Source organism: Ursus maritimus, unplaced genomic scaffold (assembly GCF_017311325.1).
Source record: "Ursus maritimus isolate PB19 unplaced genomic scaffold, ASM1731132v1 scaffold_6, whole genome shotgun sequence".
Classification (NCBI taxonomy): Eukaryota; Metazoa; Chordata; class Mammalia; order Carnivora; family Ursidae; genus Ursus; species Ursus maritimus.
In genome coordinates this window covers 50135804-50150886 of record NW_024426774.1, presented here as the reverse complement: position 1 = coordinate 50150886, position 15083 = coordinate 50135804, and the positions used below count along the sequence as shown (strand labels likewise).

Below are 15083 nucleotides of genomic sequence, written 5' to 3'. Positions count from 1 at the left end.
AAGAAAGACAGTCTCTTCAATAAATGGTGCTGGGAAAATTGGACAGCTACATGCAAAAGAATGAAACTTGACCACTCTCTCACACCATACATAAAGATAAACTCCAAATGGATGAAAGACCTCGATGTGAGACAGGAATCCATCAAAATCATAGAGGAGAACATAGGCTGTAACCTCTTCGACATCAGCCACAGCAACTTATTTCATGACACGTCTCCAAAGGCAAGGGAAACAAAAGAAAAAATGAACTTTTGGGACATCATCAGGATAAAAAGTTGCTGCACAGCAAAGGAAACAGTCATCAAAACAAAGAGGAAACCCACAGAATGGGAGAAGATATTTGTAAATGAAACTATAGCTAAAAGGCTGGTATCCAAGATCTACAAAGAGCTTCTCAAACTCAATACACGAGAAACAAATAACCAAATCAAAAAACGGGCAGAAGATATGACAGACACTTTTTCAATGAAGACATACAAATGGCTAACAGACACATGGAAAGATGTTCAAAATCATTAGCCATCAGAGAAATTCAAATCAAAACCACATTGAGATACCACCTTATGCCAGTAAGAATGGCAAAAATTGACAAGGCAAGAAACAACAAATGTTGGAGAGGATGAGGAGAAAGGGGATCCCTCTTACACTGTTGGTGGGAATGCAAGTTGGTACAGCCACTTTGGAAAACAGTGTGGAGGTCCCTCAAAAAGTTAAAAATAGAGCTACCCTATGACCTAGAAATTGCACTACTGGGTATTTACCCCAAAGATATGGACATAGTGAAGATAAGGGCCATATGCACCCCAATGTTCATAGCAGCATTGTCCACAATAGCTAAATTGTGGAAGGAGCCAAGATGCCCTTCAACAGATGAATGGATAAAGATGTGGTCCATATACACAATGGAATATTACTCAGCCATCAGAAAGAACTATTACCCAACATTTGCAGCAACAGGGACGGGACTGGAGGAGATTATGCCAAGTGACATAAGTCAAGCAGAGAAAGACAATTATCATATGGTTTCACTCATTTATGGAATATAAGAAATAGGAAGATCGGTAGGAGAAGGAAGGGAAGAATGAAGGGGGGTAAACAGAAGGGGGGATGAACCATGAGAGACTATGGACTCTGGGAAACAAAGTGAGGGCTTCATAGGGGAGGGGGGTGGGAGATTGGGATAGGCCGATGATGGGTATTAAGGAGGGCATGTATTGCATGGTGCACAAACAATGAATCATGGAACTTTACATCAAAAACTAATGATGCACTGTGTGGTGACTAACATAACATAATAAAAAATTTAAAGAAAAAAAAAAGAAGACTCCCCACTGAGCTGGGAGCCCAATGCGGGACCCTGAGACCATAACCTGAGACAAAGGCAGACGCTTAACCGACTGAGCCACCCAGGTACCCAAGACCGGGAGTTTCTTCAGCAGCTGCTCAAACCGCCCCTCTCTCACCCTTAGCAAGTGACCTCCTACTTTACCTAGGAAGAGACACCACTAAAGATCAGCTCCCTCAGTTTCCTGTTCCCACATCTGCAAACCTGAGTGGACACCCACTGCCACACCTCCCCCTCCCAGCCTCAGAGGTTCAAGTACTTACTGTCCCAACCCTTCAAGGTCAATCCCTCAGAGGCTCATTCCATTTGTCTCTCTGTCTCTCTCTCCTTCTCCTCCCACCTCCCTCTTCGCTGGTTCCCTTCTCCCACTCTCAGATCAAGCCTATCCTCTTAATCTAAAAAAACTCTCTCAAGGAAGTTCACCAAAATGCTAGCCGTGAGCTCATACAGAAAATGTAAAAGGTACATCAAAAACTAAGGATATACTGTATGGTGACTAACATAACATAATAAAAAAATTCTTATAAAAAAAAGAAAGGAAAAAGATAATAAATAGAAAGCAAACCAAATGGAAAAAAAAAGAAAATGTAGAGGGGCACCTGGGTGGCTCAGTCAGTTAAGTGTCCTACTCTTGGTTTCGGTTTAGGTCACAATCTCAGCGTCGCGAGATGGGGCCCCACATCAGGCTCTGTGCTCAGTGCAGTCTGATTGGGATTCTCTCTCCCTGCCCCTCTGCCCCTCCCCCTGCTTGTGCTCTCTTTCCCTCCCTCTCTCAAATAAATAAATAAATCTTTTTAAAAATGTAGAAATGTTCATGGAAATACAAGTGGTTATTTTCTCATCATTTTCTTTTTCAATATCTGCATTGTCTATAATCCATATGGAGGTTTTACAATGTAAACATCGATGATACGTGTTTTTAATCCCTCCTCTGCCATGCCATCCCCCCACCTCAGCCTCATCGCTCTCCTTCATTCCTCAGCCAAGGTCCTTGAAGGGCTCATGCACCTGATCTGTCACCCACGCCCTGCTGAGGGTGGTCTGGCCTCCAGGCCACACACTAACTCTCCACTGGAGCTTCATTCCCAATGACTTATTGATTGCCCAGAGTCAGTGGGTGCTTATTGGTTATTTTATGTGACCTCTCAGGCAGTCACCAGAACTAGCCACTTCCTTCTTGAAATTCCCTCTTCCTTGACTTCCCCAACTGCCCATCTCCTGGTTCTCCTTCTGCCTCTAAGACTGCCTTCTCTAGTAGTCTTCTTCAAAAACACCTCTTTTCATTCTTGCCTCCTGAAGGTTGACTTCTTTTTTCTGCCCTCAGCTTTCTTCCCACTAAAGCATTTTATCTCATGCAAGCCCCGCCCCCCACTCCCACTGCCACAACCAGAACCAATGTACAGAGGGCTCCCACAGCTGTGTCTGTAGCCAGGGCCTGTCCCCTACACTCCAGATGGCCTGCAGACGACAGCCACTTGAATACCCCCAAAGCATCTCAGGCTTAGCATGTCTCAATCTCGCTGCTCTTCTCCATTCTTCTATTTGCTCTCAGTATGGAGACCCATCTGGTCAGCCTTCTTGAAGCCCTCCAATAGACCCTCATCTCCTGAAGGATAAAACCCAAATTCAGACACCTTCCGCATCCATCTGGTGTCTCTCCAGGTCTGCCTAGCTTCCTAGCATAGTGACTTTCAAAGTGTAATCATCAACCCATTTGTGGGACGTATCAAGGTGTTATTTTTTAAGAAGAGATTATAAAATATCAGAGTGCATCCATGTGGTGAAACTTTTGCTTTTGAAACATGTGTGTGTGTGTGTGTGTGTGTGTGTGTGTGTGTGTGTGTGTGACACATAATTATACTGGGTCACAATATAAAATGAATTTCAGGCTTACATTCAAAACAGTTCAAAAGCCACTGTTCTGGCCCCCGCCTGCTATCCTCTCAGCCTACAACTCATCACCTGCCCTCTTGGCTATAGTCCAGTCAGATAGAACAGCCTGAGGTTTCCTGAACCTCATGGTTTCACATCTTCATGCCTGTGAACCTGCCATACTCTTACCCTACTTGTTTGGCAAATACCTACTAGTCCTTCAGGACTCAGTTCAAGGGCCATCTTCTCCACAAAGGATCTTTTGATCCTTTCTCCTCCAAAAGGTTTCTCTTCCACTCAGAAGATCCCTTTTCTATACCAGAGGACATTGACCTTGGAAGGTCCCTTCTCTCCCTTCTTTTTGCTCCTCTCCACCCCAGTTCCTAGACCTGTCTCTCACATAACACCTCTTACACCTCAGCATGCCTTCCACACATCATTCATTTCTCAAGTGTTGTTTTGTCACTCTGGCCAGATGACAACCCACTTGAGAGCAGGGACAGCTGCCTTATGCCACCTCCACCACTGCCTAGGCACATCGAGCCTATTTGGGTGGCTTCAGCCCTTCTCCAGCTCCCACGCTCCTTCCCAGGGGGATGCATGTTGAAGTAAGCAAAAGGCAGGGGCGCCTGGATGGCTCAGTCGGTTAAGCGTCTGCCTTCGGTTCAGGTCATGATCCCTGGGGCCTGGGATCGGGCCCCACATCGGGCTCCCTGCTCTGTAGGGAGTCTGCTTCCCCCTCTGCCTGCTGCTCCCCCTGCTTGTGCTCTGTCTCTCTCTGACAAATAAATAAATAAAATCTTTAAAAAATGTTTTGAAGTAAGCAAAAGGCTGAAGGGACAGAAGACTCTACCCAACCAAGAGACTGTACCTCCCCGGCCAAGCTCTCCCATCCCACTTACTTTGGGTCCTCTGTAGCTGCTCCTGGGAACCAAGGGCCACACGGACTGTCTCCAGGCGACTCTGCTCCTCCTGGATTTTTGTAGTTAGTGTTTTGGTGTTCTCTAAATCTGCTTTTAACCGCCGAATCTCAGCACTGGCCGTCTGCTGATTGCTCTCTAGCATCTGGAGCTTGGAACCTAAGGCTGCAGCAGCCTTCATTCCTTGTTTTAGGGTCTGTATCGCTCTGCTGGCGTTTTTCAAATAACCACTTAATACCCGAATCTTGGAATCTAAGGCACTGGCATTTTCAAGCTCCGTTTTTAATAACTGGATCTGAGCGTCTGTCTGCTCTAGACGGTTGCTTGTTACTTGGGCCTGGGCAGTGAGAGTTTCCAAATCTGTTTTTAACAAGTGAATCTCATCACCAGCCCTTTTGAAATGACCTCTTAATAACTGGATCTCAGAGCTGGTGTTGTCTAAACTGCCTCTTAGAAAAGTCTGGGTCTGGGAGTTTAAAGCATTGGCATTTTGCAGGCTTCCCTTGACCCTCTGGATCTCAGCATTGGCTCCTTCCAAACTGCTTCTTAAAACCTGATTCTGGGTCTTTAAATCATTGACACCAACCAGTTGGCCTCTCAAAACCTGGATCTGAGCGTTAGCGTTCTTTAGACTACTGTTTGCCCACCGGGCCTGGGCATTTGCCATTTTCAGCCCTGCCTTCAATATCGCAATTTCAGCGTTGGCATTTCCTAAGCCTCCACTCAGCATGTGGAGACCGATGCTGGCATTTTCTAAACTGCTTTTTAAGAAACTGTGGGTCTGGGAATTTAAAGCATTTGCCTTTTCCAGATCTCCTTTTAGCTTTTGGATATCCGCACCAGCCCCCTCCATGGAGCTCTTCAACATCTGAGTCTGGAAACTCAAGGTATTGGCCTCCTTTAGAACGTCTTTTACCATCTGGATGTCAGCACTGGCATTTTCCAGATGACCACTGAGCACCTGGATCTGAGAACTGACATTGTCCACTCTGCAAGTCAACATTTGGATCTCCGTGCTCCAGGTGCTGGAATTCTCCACATGGCTTTTAAACATCTGGATAGTCTCTTGCAACGCTGCCACCCCACCAAAATGGTGGGGACCTGGAGGGAGGAAATCGAGAAGGTAGCCACAGAGGCCCATTACATAGGGAAGCATTCATTATATGGGACAACCATCGCGTTCTTACATTTTCTAAGGGAAATGTTTAAGGCACAACCCTGAGTGCTCCTCAAGCAGCCTCCTCCTCACTGCGGCCACGCAGACCCCGGGGGGTTGGGCCACCTGAGACTGTGGGCCAAAAAATAAAATAAAGGTGTACTTAGCTGTCCCCCATGAACTGAGGGACAGAAGGATTGAAATACTTGCCTGCTATAAACCAGCTACCACTAAGAGCCATGCTGGTCAGGCCTGGATTATTTTGCCATTGTAATTGAACTTGAAGGTAACTGATTATATTATGGAAAGCTGATGAAGTTTAACTCCACTGACATCGTCCACTTAGTTCAGGGAACTCATAGCCCCTTTCACCTGCATGACCGTTCCCACCAAACCCACCTGCAGCTGCCTCTGGTCCTATAGCACCCTTTGCTCACCCCACAAGCTAAGACCTTGTCTCAGACATTCATGGTCTGAGACTCTTGATGCCAGCCTTCTCTCAGGAACAGGGAGAAGAACCCAAGTAGACAGGGACCCTTTCTGGAAGATTCCTGCCCTATTCCTCATGCCCTACCTAGGTAAATGTATGAGGTCTGAGCCACTATGCTGAGGTAAGGCCTCAGTGGTGGGGCCAGGGGGCTTTTGAAGGTATGAGAAGTCCAGTCAAATATTCTGCCTTGTAAGGACAGACAAATACATCAATGGAACAGAACAGAGAATCCAGAAATAGACCCACATATATATGGACGATTGATTTCCAACCGAGACACAAAAGTAATTCATGATAACCTTTTCAACAAATGGTGCTGTAACAATTGTATATCCATATGTGAAATAAAAATTAACCTCATACTTCACACCATTACATAAAGCTTAACTCAAAATTAATCATAGACCTCAATGTAAAACCAAAAAATGCAAAATTTCCAGGAGGAAACATAGGTAAATGTCTTTGTGACCTTGGGATAGGTTTCCAGTATGAAACCAATAGTACAATCCATAAAAGAAAAAAATGACAACTTAGATTTTATTAAGATTAAACTCTTGTTAGAAGAATGAAAAGACAAACCATTAACTGACAGAAAATATTTGCAAATTACCTGCTGATAAAGGAGCAAAAAGAATACACACTATAGGGTCCTTTTTACATAAAACTCTGGAAAAAGCCAACTAATCTATATTACTGCAGGTAGATAGGTGGTTGCCTGGGGACGAAGAGAGGAGGGAAGAGGGAAGGATGACAAAGGGCACAAGTAAACTTCGGGGGGAGGATGATGAATATGCTCGTTACCGTCATTGTGGTGGTGGTTTCACGGGCACACACATAAGTCAAAACTCATCAGAGTGTGCGTGCGCTTTAAATATCGTACCTTATTATGTGTCAGTTACACCTCAATGAAGCTGTTTTTTAAAAAGATTGTGTCTTCTTGTGAGAAAATTGGAACCCATTCAGGGGCATAGGAGGCATCAGAGGAGAGGCTCCTCCTAGGGTCTGGGCATCTGAATGCCCCAGCTCCCCCACTCCACTCCTACCGCCCGGTGGCTACTCACTGTGGGGTTCCACAGGTAACTGTCCGGTTGTGTTGTCGTCTCTGGGAATCGTGGCCGAAAACTCTTGGAAGGAGGCATATGGCTCCAATGGAGGTCTTGGCTTCTGTAGAACTGAGACACCCATTCCTGGGTCAGCACACTCTCTCTGCACTAAGGCTGGGAGAACAGGCTGCCCCACCCTCGGTCAGGGTTCCAGAAGGATGGAGATGGCACCCCTCGGACTTTCCTCCATGGGCCTCAGCTCTTGGGAGACTCCCCTTGGATGGGGGGCTTGGTTGAGTCTCAGGTAAGATCTGGTTCAGGCCTGGGGCCAGAGGTAGATTGACTCTTCTGGGAGCAGAGGGTGGGCAACTCGTCCCTGTGGGACCTTTATGCAGGAAGACAGAGAGAGTCAGGTTCAGGTTCACCTAGGAGCTTACCCACAACAAAGAGAGCCACCAGAGAGGAGACAAGAGTCACAGCCATGACTGCCACGGTGGTCTGAACAAGCCTTGGCCTCCTGGGGGCTGCAGGAGCCCCTGGCACAGAGTCCAGCCCTGCAAGGGAGAAGCCAGTGTACAGGAGGACAGCATGCTGTGCGGGCTGGACAGGGTCAGTCCTCGGACTCAGTCTCCTGGACTGTCTGACGGGGATGAAAACACTAGGCCATGCTTATCATGGAGATGGGAAATAAAGCACTTGGAAGCGTTCACCAGAGCTAATTGGGAGTGTGGTAGGAACACAAAGGCAAAGAGAAGACCAGAGAACCTGGAGGAGGTGCACAGGACACAGACCCCAGCACAGAGGAGGGCAACAAACAAGTAGTTTGCACGGAAGAAGAAAGGAGGGAGACGGGAAGGGACAGAGCAGGAACCTGACCTCTGAGTCCGAGGGCCAGGCTTGCTCATGAACCCTGACCACAGCAGGACTCACAGCCCTTTGGGACTGTTGCCTCTCCCACAAACTGACACAGGTCAGTGCTGGAGTCTGCCTCTGCTGGGGCCAAAAAGCCCTGCATGGGTGTCCTACAAAGAGCTATGCCTATTGAGTCTGGGGGTGTGTAGGGAAAAACAGTATACAGGGAAATCCATTCTAAGGTGGAGAAACACCAGCCTGGTGCCCCTGAGGCCTTGTGGGGCCAACCCAATGTGCAGAGATGGGATTCAAAACCAGGTGCCTCTGAATTCAAAGTTCACCAGGTTGCCATCTCCAAGGGAAAGGGTCTGGGGAGGTTTCATGCAGAGACTGGGGTGTGCACCAGGCTCTCCGTCCTCACCTCACTCACCTTCAGCCCTTGCCTATTTATTCTGAAGGCTGAGACAGGGAGGAGCGAGCTCTGGCCTGCCAGGGAGGGGCTGACAAAAATGGCAAGGCTGGGGGACAAGCAAGCCAGTCGCTCAGGAGGATGGACTGACGCCTCGGTTTTCTCACCTCGGGGGCGCAGGAAGACCATCTGGTTGTCCGTGCAGAAGTGGACCCTGTCACCATTCATCTCTTCCTTTACCCTCCACCGCTGCTCCCTGCCACTGACCCCTCACTGGCTGTGCAGCGTGCCAGTAGCAGAGGGAAGTAAAGCCGAGATACTCCGGACTTATGTGCCCCTGAGTAGGAACTCCCTCCCCTGCTGATTCTGCAGAAGTCCCAGCAGGGTCCTGTCCTTCCAGACTCACAGGCGCCAGTCTGCCCTGGCCTCTCCCTCTCCTTGCCAGCATCAGCGCTGGCCCTCCCCTCAAGCCCCTCACCCCAACCTCCACTCTTCAGCAGAGTCCCCAAAGCTAGCCTCTGCACCCAAGTCACAAATACGTTTTCATGGCCACTCAGGAGGGGGTGCGGGGTCCTTCTCAGCTTTGCAGAAAAACATCCTTGTGACCTGTGGCTGACTCTGAATCCTAGCCCCAGACCCTCTCAAGTAACAGGAGGTCAGGTAAGGGAGGGAGCTGGGTCAGCGTAGCAGGTATCTACAAGTCAAAGGAAGGGCTGAGGTGACTCTTGCCCACTTAGGACCTCACAACTGACAGGGGAGGGAAGGGTCTGTGGCAGAATAAAAAGTGTATTTGATCTTTGTGCCAGTTCCTTGGAATTTCCTAAGTGATGGGACTATCTTTTATTACTCGCAAAGAGCCCCTTTTCAGCATACCTGAGTTTATGCTAATGAGGTGACTCAGGGTAGCCCCCTAGATAGTTTCAGGATGGGAGTCGATCCCAGAAAAAACAAACTCCCACCTGTCCAACTCCACCCCCACCCCCACCCCCACCCCGGACTTCCAGGTAGGAGAGGGGGCCTGGAGATGGGATTACAAAAGATTTGAGGAGTTTTCAAGGAGTTTCCTGGTTGGTGAATATATCCACTTGCCTGGAGAGTGTCACATCCCAGCTGCCCAGGAACAGGGGCTCCTCTGCTCTGGACTCTTCCAGACCTCGGTCTACGTACCTCTTCCTCTGGCTGTTCATTTGGCTGTTCATCTGTATCCTTTATCGTAAACTGTAATAGTAAGCATAGTGTTTTCCTGGGTTCTATGGGCCATTCTAGTGAATTTTCAAAGCTGAGGGCCGTCATGGGAGCCCCCCCAACTTGCAGTTGGCTGTGCAGAAGTGTGGGCTGCCTGGAGACCCCACTTGCAGGTGGCATCCGAAGTGGGGGCAACCTTGTGGGATTGCAGCCCTTCACCTGCGGGTTCTGGGCTAACTCCAAAAGTCACTGCGAGAATGGACTTGAAGTGCAGAATACCGAGTTGATGCAGAGAATTGGCTGGTGTCAGAAACAGCAGACAGGAGCCAACTTGCTCCAATTTCGCACCTCTGGCTCATTGCAACGGTGCTCCCTTGAGTTGATCGGGTTTGAAACTAAAAAGAAACGGATGGTACGCCGATGGCTGCTTTGCATTGAGCCCCTGTAATTTCCCTGCTTCAGGGGGTTCCTGCTGCTTGTGGGCCTGGACTTAGAAGACAGGGAAGTGAGGCGTCCTGGTGGAGCCACGCCAGCCCAAAGTCCCCAGCCCTCAAGGGGGTAAACAGATGAGCAGAACAATACTCCCTAAGTCAGTTCAAAGGTTAATGGCAGATTCTCATTCCTTGGTTCCCCAGCACTTCAGATGGTTATGATCTTATCAAAACGGATCACATTTTCTTTAACTCATAAAAATCTAACTACATATTTGTCCGCTTCCTCACCAGCGACCCGCTGATAAGATGTCAGTTACTACCTTGCAAATGGCTTGTGCCATCCTTCTTGTGTGGTTTCTTCCTATTTTCACTCTCCTTTTCGACACCCTGTTCCCACGGCTTTTCCCAGATCCTGGAGTCAGCCTCCCACACAGGCCCTCCAAGCCCTAAGAAGCCTGTAGCCCAACTGAAATGGTGGAGAGGCTGTCCTGCAAGTGCCTTGTCCCGAGGGGGGTCGGAGAGCAGCTTCTGCCCAAGAGGGGCTTGTGTCGTGGAGGCCACTGTCACCTCAGCCAGCAGCTAGCTGAGGGCACAGCGGATATGCAGGGTGAGGAAGGGGGTGGCTGCCTATTTCCAGTTCATGAAGCCATGGCAGTGTGTGTGTGCGTGCGTGTGTGTGCGTGTGTGTGCGCACGCGTGCAGAGGGTAGAGCCAGCATCCGTTGGCCTGTTACCTCCTGCCCATTGCACTCTGACCTGAGAGGAAAGGACACAGGAGGAATTTGAAGGCACCCATTTCTGGAGCAGTCAACATTTCTGCCTGAGACCCCAGGAGTGTCTAGCAAACCCCTTCACCTCTGTGTGCAAGGAGAGTTGCTTGAGGTACCTCCCCAGAGGCCCAGAAGAGGCCCTAGGGTGGCAGAAGAAAAGCAAGAGTGGCTTTGGTTTCTATTTCCCCACACTCAGGAAGGGCCCCAGGCCCACTCAGGGCTGATTCTTCCTGGGGCCTGGGAAGCTGAGGGAACCTCAAAAGCAGAACTGGAAGGGTAGAGTCTGGGCCAAGGCAGGGCATAGTCCTGCAGATGTGGCAGCCTCAGCCGTGACCGGCAGCATCCCCAGTCCTGCCCGCTCTTCGCTGTCCCCACTCCCCGGCCACTCCAGGTTCCCAGCTCTTATTTCTCCTGTAAGGAGACTGTGTGCCAGCAGGAAACACCAGGAGGTTGCTCCATCCTTGCTGAGAGGTTTCTCTGTCCTCTGGCCAGAATAAATCAAATGGACATTTTATACATTAATATCAGAACCATTCATCCGCTGGGACCTCTAATACCTTGGTTTTTCCTGACCTACTGAAGGGCACAGGGCCACACTCCTAGAGGTGCAGACCCCTCGCTGCAGAAGCTTTCTCTCTCTCTCTCTCTTTTATTATTTATTTGAGAGAGAGAGTGAGCGAGAGAGAGCACAAGCCAGGGGAGGGGCAGAGGAAGAAGCAGACTTCCCGCTGAGCAGGAAGCCCGATGTGGGACTCAGTCCCAGGACCCTAGGATCAGACCTGAGCTGAAAGCAGATGCTAAGTGACTGAGCCACCCAGGCGGGTGACTGCAGAAGCTTCTCAGTCACTCATATCAACCCTTAACGACACAGGGTGGTCAGCTGTCTTCCAGGCAGCCGCGAGATCCAGCAGTTTTGATGGAAAGCGGAGACCTGCAGCCTGTAAGCTGGGGCCCTCAGCAGCTGAGAGCTGACAGTCTCCTGTCTCCTGGCCTCTCTGCCGGTCTTTGTCTTGAGAATAACCCTTCCCTCCTGCTCAGTCTGTCCAGCAGCAGGGAGGCTAAGCCCATACCCAATTCCCAGTCCCAGGAATGAGCTTGTGGCTCAACATAACCCATCTCCCGGATCTCCATTATTGCTTTAGGGATGGGCATGTCACCCCACGCTGGATTTCTGTTGGAACTGTTGGAAAGGGGACTTTGTTCCTCCGAAGCTACATAATCAAGAGCTTGTAGGCAAGGAGCCACCCAGGTCGCTACTGGGTAGACTCTGCCTGGCCCTGACGCTAAGCTGATGCAGCCCGAGGGTGGGGCTGGAAAGAGGCAGCTTCGGGGCGCGACATGAGTACCCAGCTGCACAAAGTATCCCAACGTTGCGTCCCATAGCAAATCCAACAACAGTAATAACAATCCCTCCATCACAGGCCCCGGTGCCCCATCTCACCTGGCTTCAATCTGGTTAATCTTCTGTTTTCCCTGCCTCTAGTCTTGCCCCGCTCAAGTCTTGTCACCATATTGCAGGCATAAGGATCTTTAAAAAAAAAATCAGGTATCCACATACACATTACCTCACTCCCTCAGCCAAGAGGATGCAATCACACCCCAGCTGCAGCGGCCACACACAGCACCCAGATCGTGGTTTCTAATACCATTATCCAGAAAAATGAAACCAGGGCTCTTTGGAGAAATGGCTGATTCTAGGATCAGGGCAGGACATGTACAGAATGAACCTGTATCTTGTTGTACCTGGAAGTAAAGAGATACTTAAAAAAAAAAATGATGACAGGATGTCAAAAAAAGACACAGGAACCACCTGAAAGAGCTCTTACTGGCCAAAATTGGAACAATTAGAGCAAGAAAATAAAGTTGTACTGGACTACAACCCAAAGTATAAAACCCATGAATCCCTACTGATAAAATAAATGTTTGAATAAATAAATAAATTTCCCGCACAGAAAAAATCCAAATAATTTGTGTAGATACTCCATGTTCAAGAAAGTAGGGCATAACTCCCCACTCCTTAAGCGTGGGCTGCACACAGTGATTGCTACCGTCTGAATGTTCGTGTCCCCCTCCACATCTGTATGCTGAAATACTACCCCCCAATCTGATGGTATTAGGAAGTGCGGCCTTTGGGAGGGATTAGGGATTAGGGTGGAGTCCTCGTAAATGGGATTAGTGCCCTTGTGATAGAAGCCCCAAGGAACTTGCTCGCCCCTTCTCCATCTAGAAGACCACAAGACAGAAGAAATCCGTGACTGGGGGAAGGCCCTCACTCAACCATGCAGAAGGGCAGGTACCCATGAAGCGACCTCACTGGAGGAGTGAGCCCTGTATGTGGGGGTAAGTGAGTCAAGATCACAAGACCCTGACACATGAGGCACAGATTCCCAGTAAAAGTATATCCGCACTGACTCAGGCTCTTTCTGTTTGGAAACATGACAATGGGGTGGAGGGGCGGGGCAAGTCTTGTCATAGCATCCACGGGAGCAGGACCCAGTAGGGTCAGGAGGGCTGGGCTGGATCTTCGGGGGCACCAGGAAACTCCGCAGCCAGAGTTTTTGGGCTTTCCCTCTGCTGCCCTCCCCTCTGCAGCTCAGCTACTCTCTCCTCTGCACCGTTCTCTTTTCCCTGCCAGATACACTCCCGTGGGCTCTGCCTTTCTGCCTGGTAGCTTCTGCTGATCCCTCGTTTCTGCAGGTGCCCCGTGATGGCCCTAGCAGCCCTTCTCTAAGTCAGGGACTTTCAGCTGGACTTCTCTGTCAGCTGCCTCATCCCCTGGGTATTTCTACGCCCAAATTCTTTCCCAGAGAAGTGGTCAGATTGTCCCGCTCACCTCTTCACACCAGGACCAGCCTTGTTCTGCTCACGGCCTGTTCATCCCAGTAGTGAGTGACGCAGTCAATTCAAGCTACTATATCAAGACTACTACAGACTAAGAGGCTTACACAAGGGAAACCTATTTCTCACCATTCTGGAGGCTGGGTAGTTCAAGATTAGGGTGCTGGCGGATCCAGTTCCTGCTGAGAGCCCTCCTCCCGGTTTGCAGACTGCCATCGTCTCATTGCAGACTGCCATCGTCTCATTGTAAACTCACCTGAGAGAGAGAAAGGCAAGCTCTCCTGTCTGTTTTCACAAGGGCACAAAGCCCATCATGAGGGCTCCACCCCCATGATCTAATTCCCTCCTAAAGGCCCCACCTCCTAACACCATCATGTTGGGGGTTAGAATTTCAACATATGAATTTTGAGGGGACACAACCATTCAGTTCATAGTAGTGAGGGAAAGATCTCCTGCCCTAAATAGTGGAACCTGTCCAAACAGAATATGGCATCTAACACTGAATGGATGAAAGTGACAGTCATTTCTAAGTCATACATCACAGTCTGGAGCAGGAGGACATCACAAATGATGCAGGGCCCCACGGGGGTGATACCCATGAGCACAGTGAACCAGCAAGGACTGTGGTAGGCAGGCACTGTCGTAACATGAAGACACAGCGGCCCTGCTTCCTGCAGGATGACGTGATTGGCTTGTTGGAAGAGCTTCCTGGGTTGGCAGGCAGGTGGGTTCGTGGAACCCAGCAGGTTGAAAGTTGGGTGGAAAGCAGCTGGTCCAGTGGATAGAGGAACTTAGCGAGGTAAGGTGACCATCTGAGGAGAACAGGCTCAAAGATGTCACAGCAGCACATGAAATGGTAGACCTTACAATACAAGTTTCAGAATCAGCTGTCCTGGTGACAAGTGCCACCTCGGGAGGAAGGCGAAGTGTGGACCAGGGCCACATGCTACTCAACATGGCAGCCCAGAGATCAGGACTAACATGGCAAGTGGGAGAGTGAAGTGGAGAGCAGTCCATTGGGACAGCTTCCTAGGAGCAGCTTATATTTAATTTCTGTATCAGCTCGTGCTATGACCAGAGAGTCAACACTGGGAAAAAATAAAATTCTCCCCTAATTTGCTGCTTGGAATTACGTTGTTCAACAAAATATTTCTTGGTGAAAATGTGGAATTTTCTCTTGCCTGTGGCAGCCACACTGACTTGCCTGTCTTCTCTGCCCTGACACACCCACACCCTCAGACCTCAGCAGTCTCTGGAACTGGCCCACAAATGCTCCTGCATGGATCACTGCCTGCCCATCCCTTATCCATTGCCATGGTTTAAAAATCCCATTTGTCCCATGTTTCTTCAAGCTTCCTCCTAATGCCTCTGCCCTAAGTCTGACCCCCTTGTGCCCAGAACACCACCTGCTGGTCACAGTCATTAAAGGAAGATGTCCTGTCCCCAAGACCCTACTGAGGGCCCTAATGAGGACCTAAGGAGAGGAGGGTGCTCTGCTGAGCCCACACCTGTGCTTATACCACATCCTCCCTGCTCCCCCTCTGCTCTGCTGCTGGAGGGTACAGCCCCTGCCTGGATCCCTGCCTCGGCCACCGGATCAGGGTTTGGACCTGATACCCATGAACAGGGTCTTCATGAAGAGTGGGAAACATTGCCAAGTCTCCCCCTCAGGAGTAAAGCCAGGCAACAGAAGGCTGTCCAGTGAACATCGGAGGGGAAAGACCACCAAGAGGGTCGTGACACTGCAGAGCTCACTCTCCTTTATTTCAA

General features: G+C 49.5%; 1 protein-coding gene across 1 annotated transcript in view; it reads right to left on the bottom strand.

Moving 5' to 3' along the window:
- CLEC4F (C-type lectin domain family 4 member F) overlaps positions 1–8760 on the bottom strand; it is a 22156-nt gene extending 13396 nt beyond the window's left edge. Inside the window, exons 1-3 of the mRNA XM_040623704.1 lie at positions 8105–8760; positions 7264–7380; positions 4120–5238 (exon numbers count right to left, since the gene is read on the bottom strand). Coding sequence (XP_040479638.1) covers positions 4120–5238; positions 7264–7380; positions 8105–8315 — 1447 coding nt within the window. The 5' untranslated portion in view covers positions 8316–8760. The remainder of the gene's footprint in view (positions 1–4119; positions 5239–7263; positions 7381–8104) is intronic.
- Positions 8761–15083: the final 6323 nt, after the last annotated feature.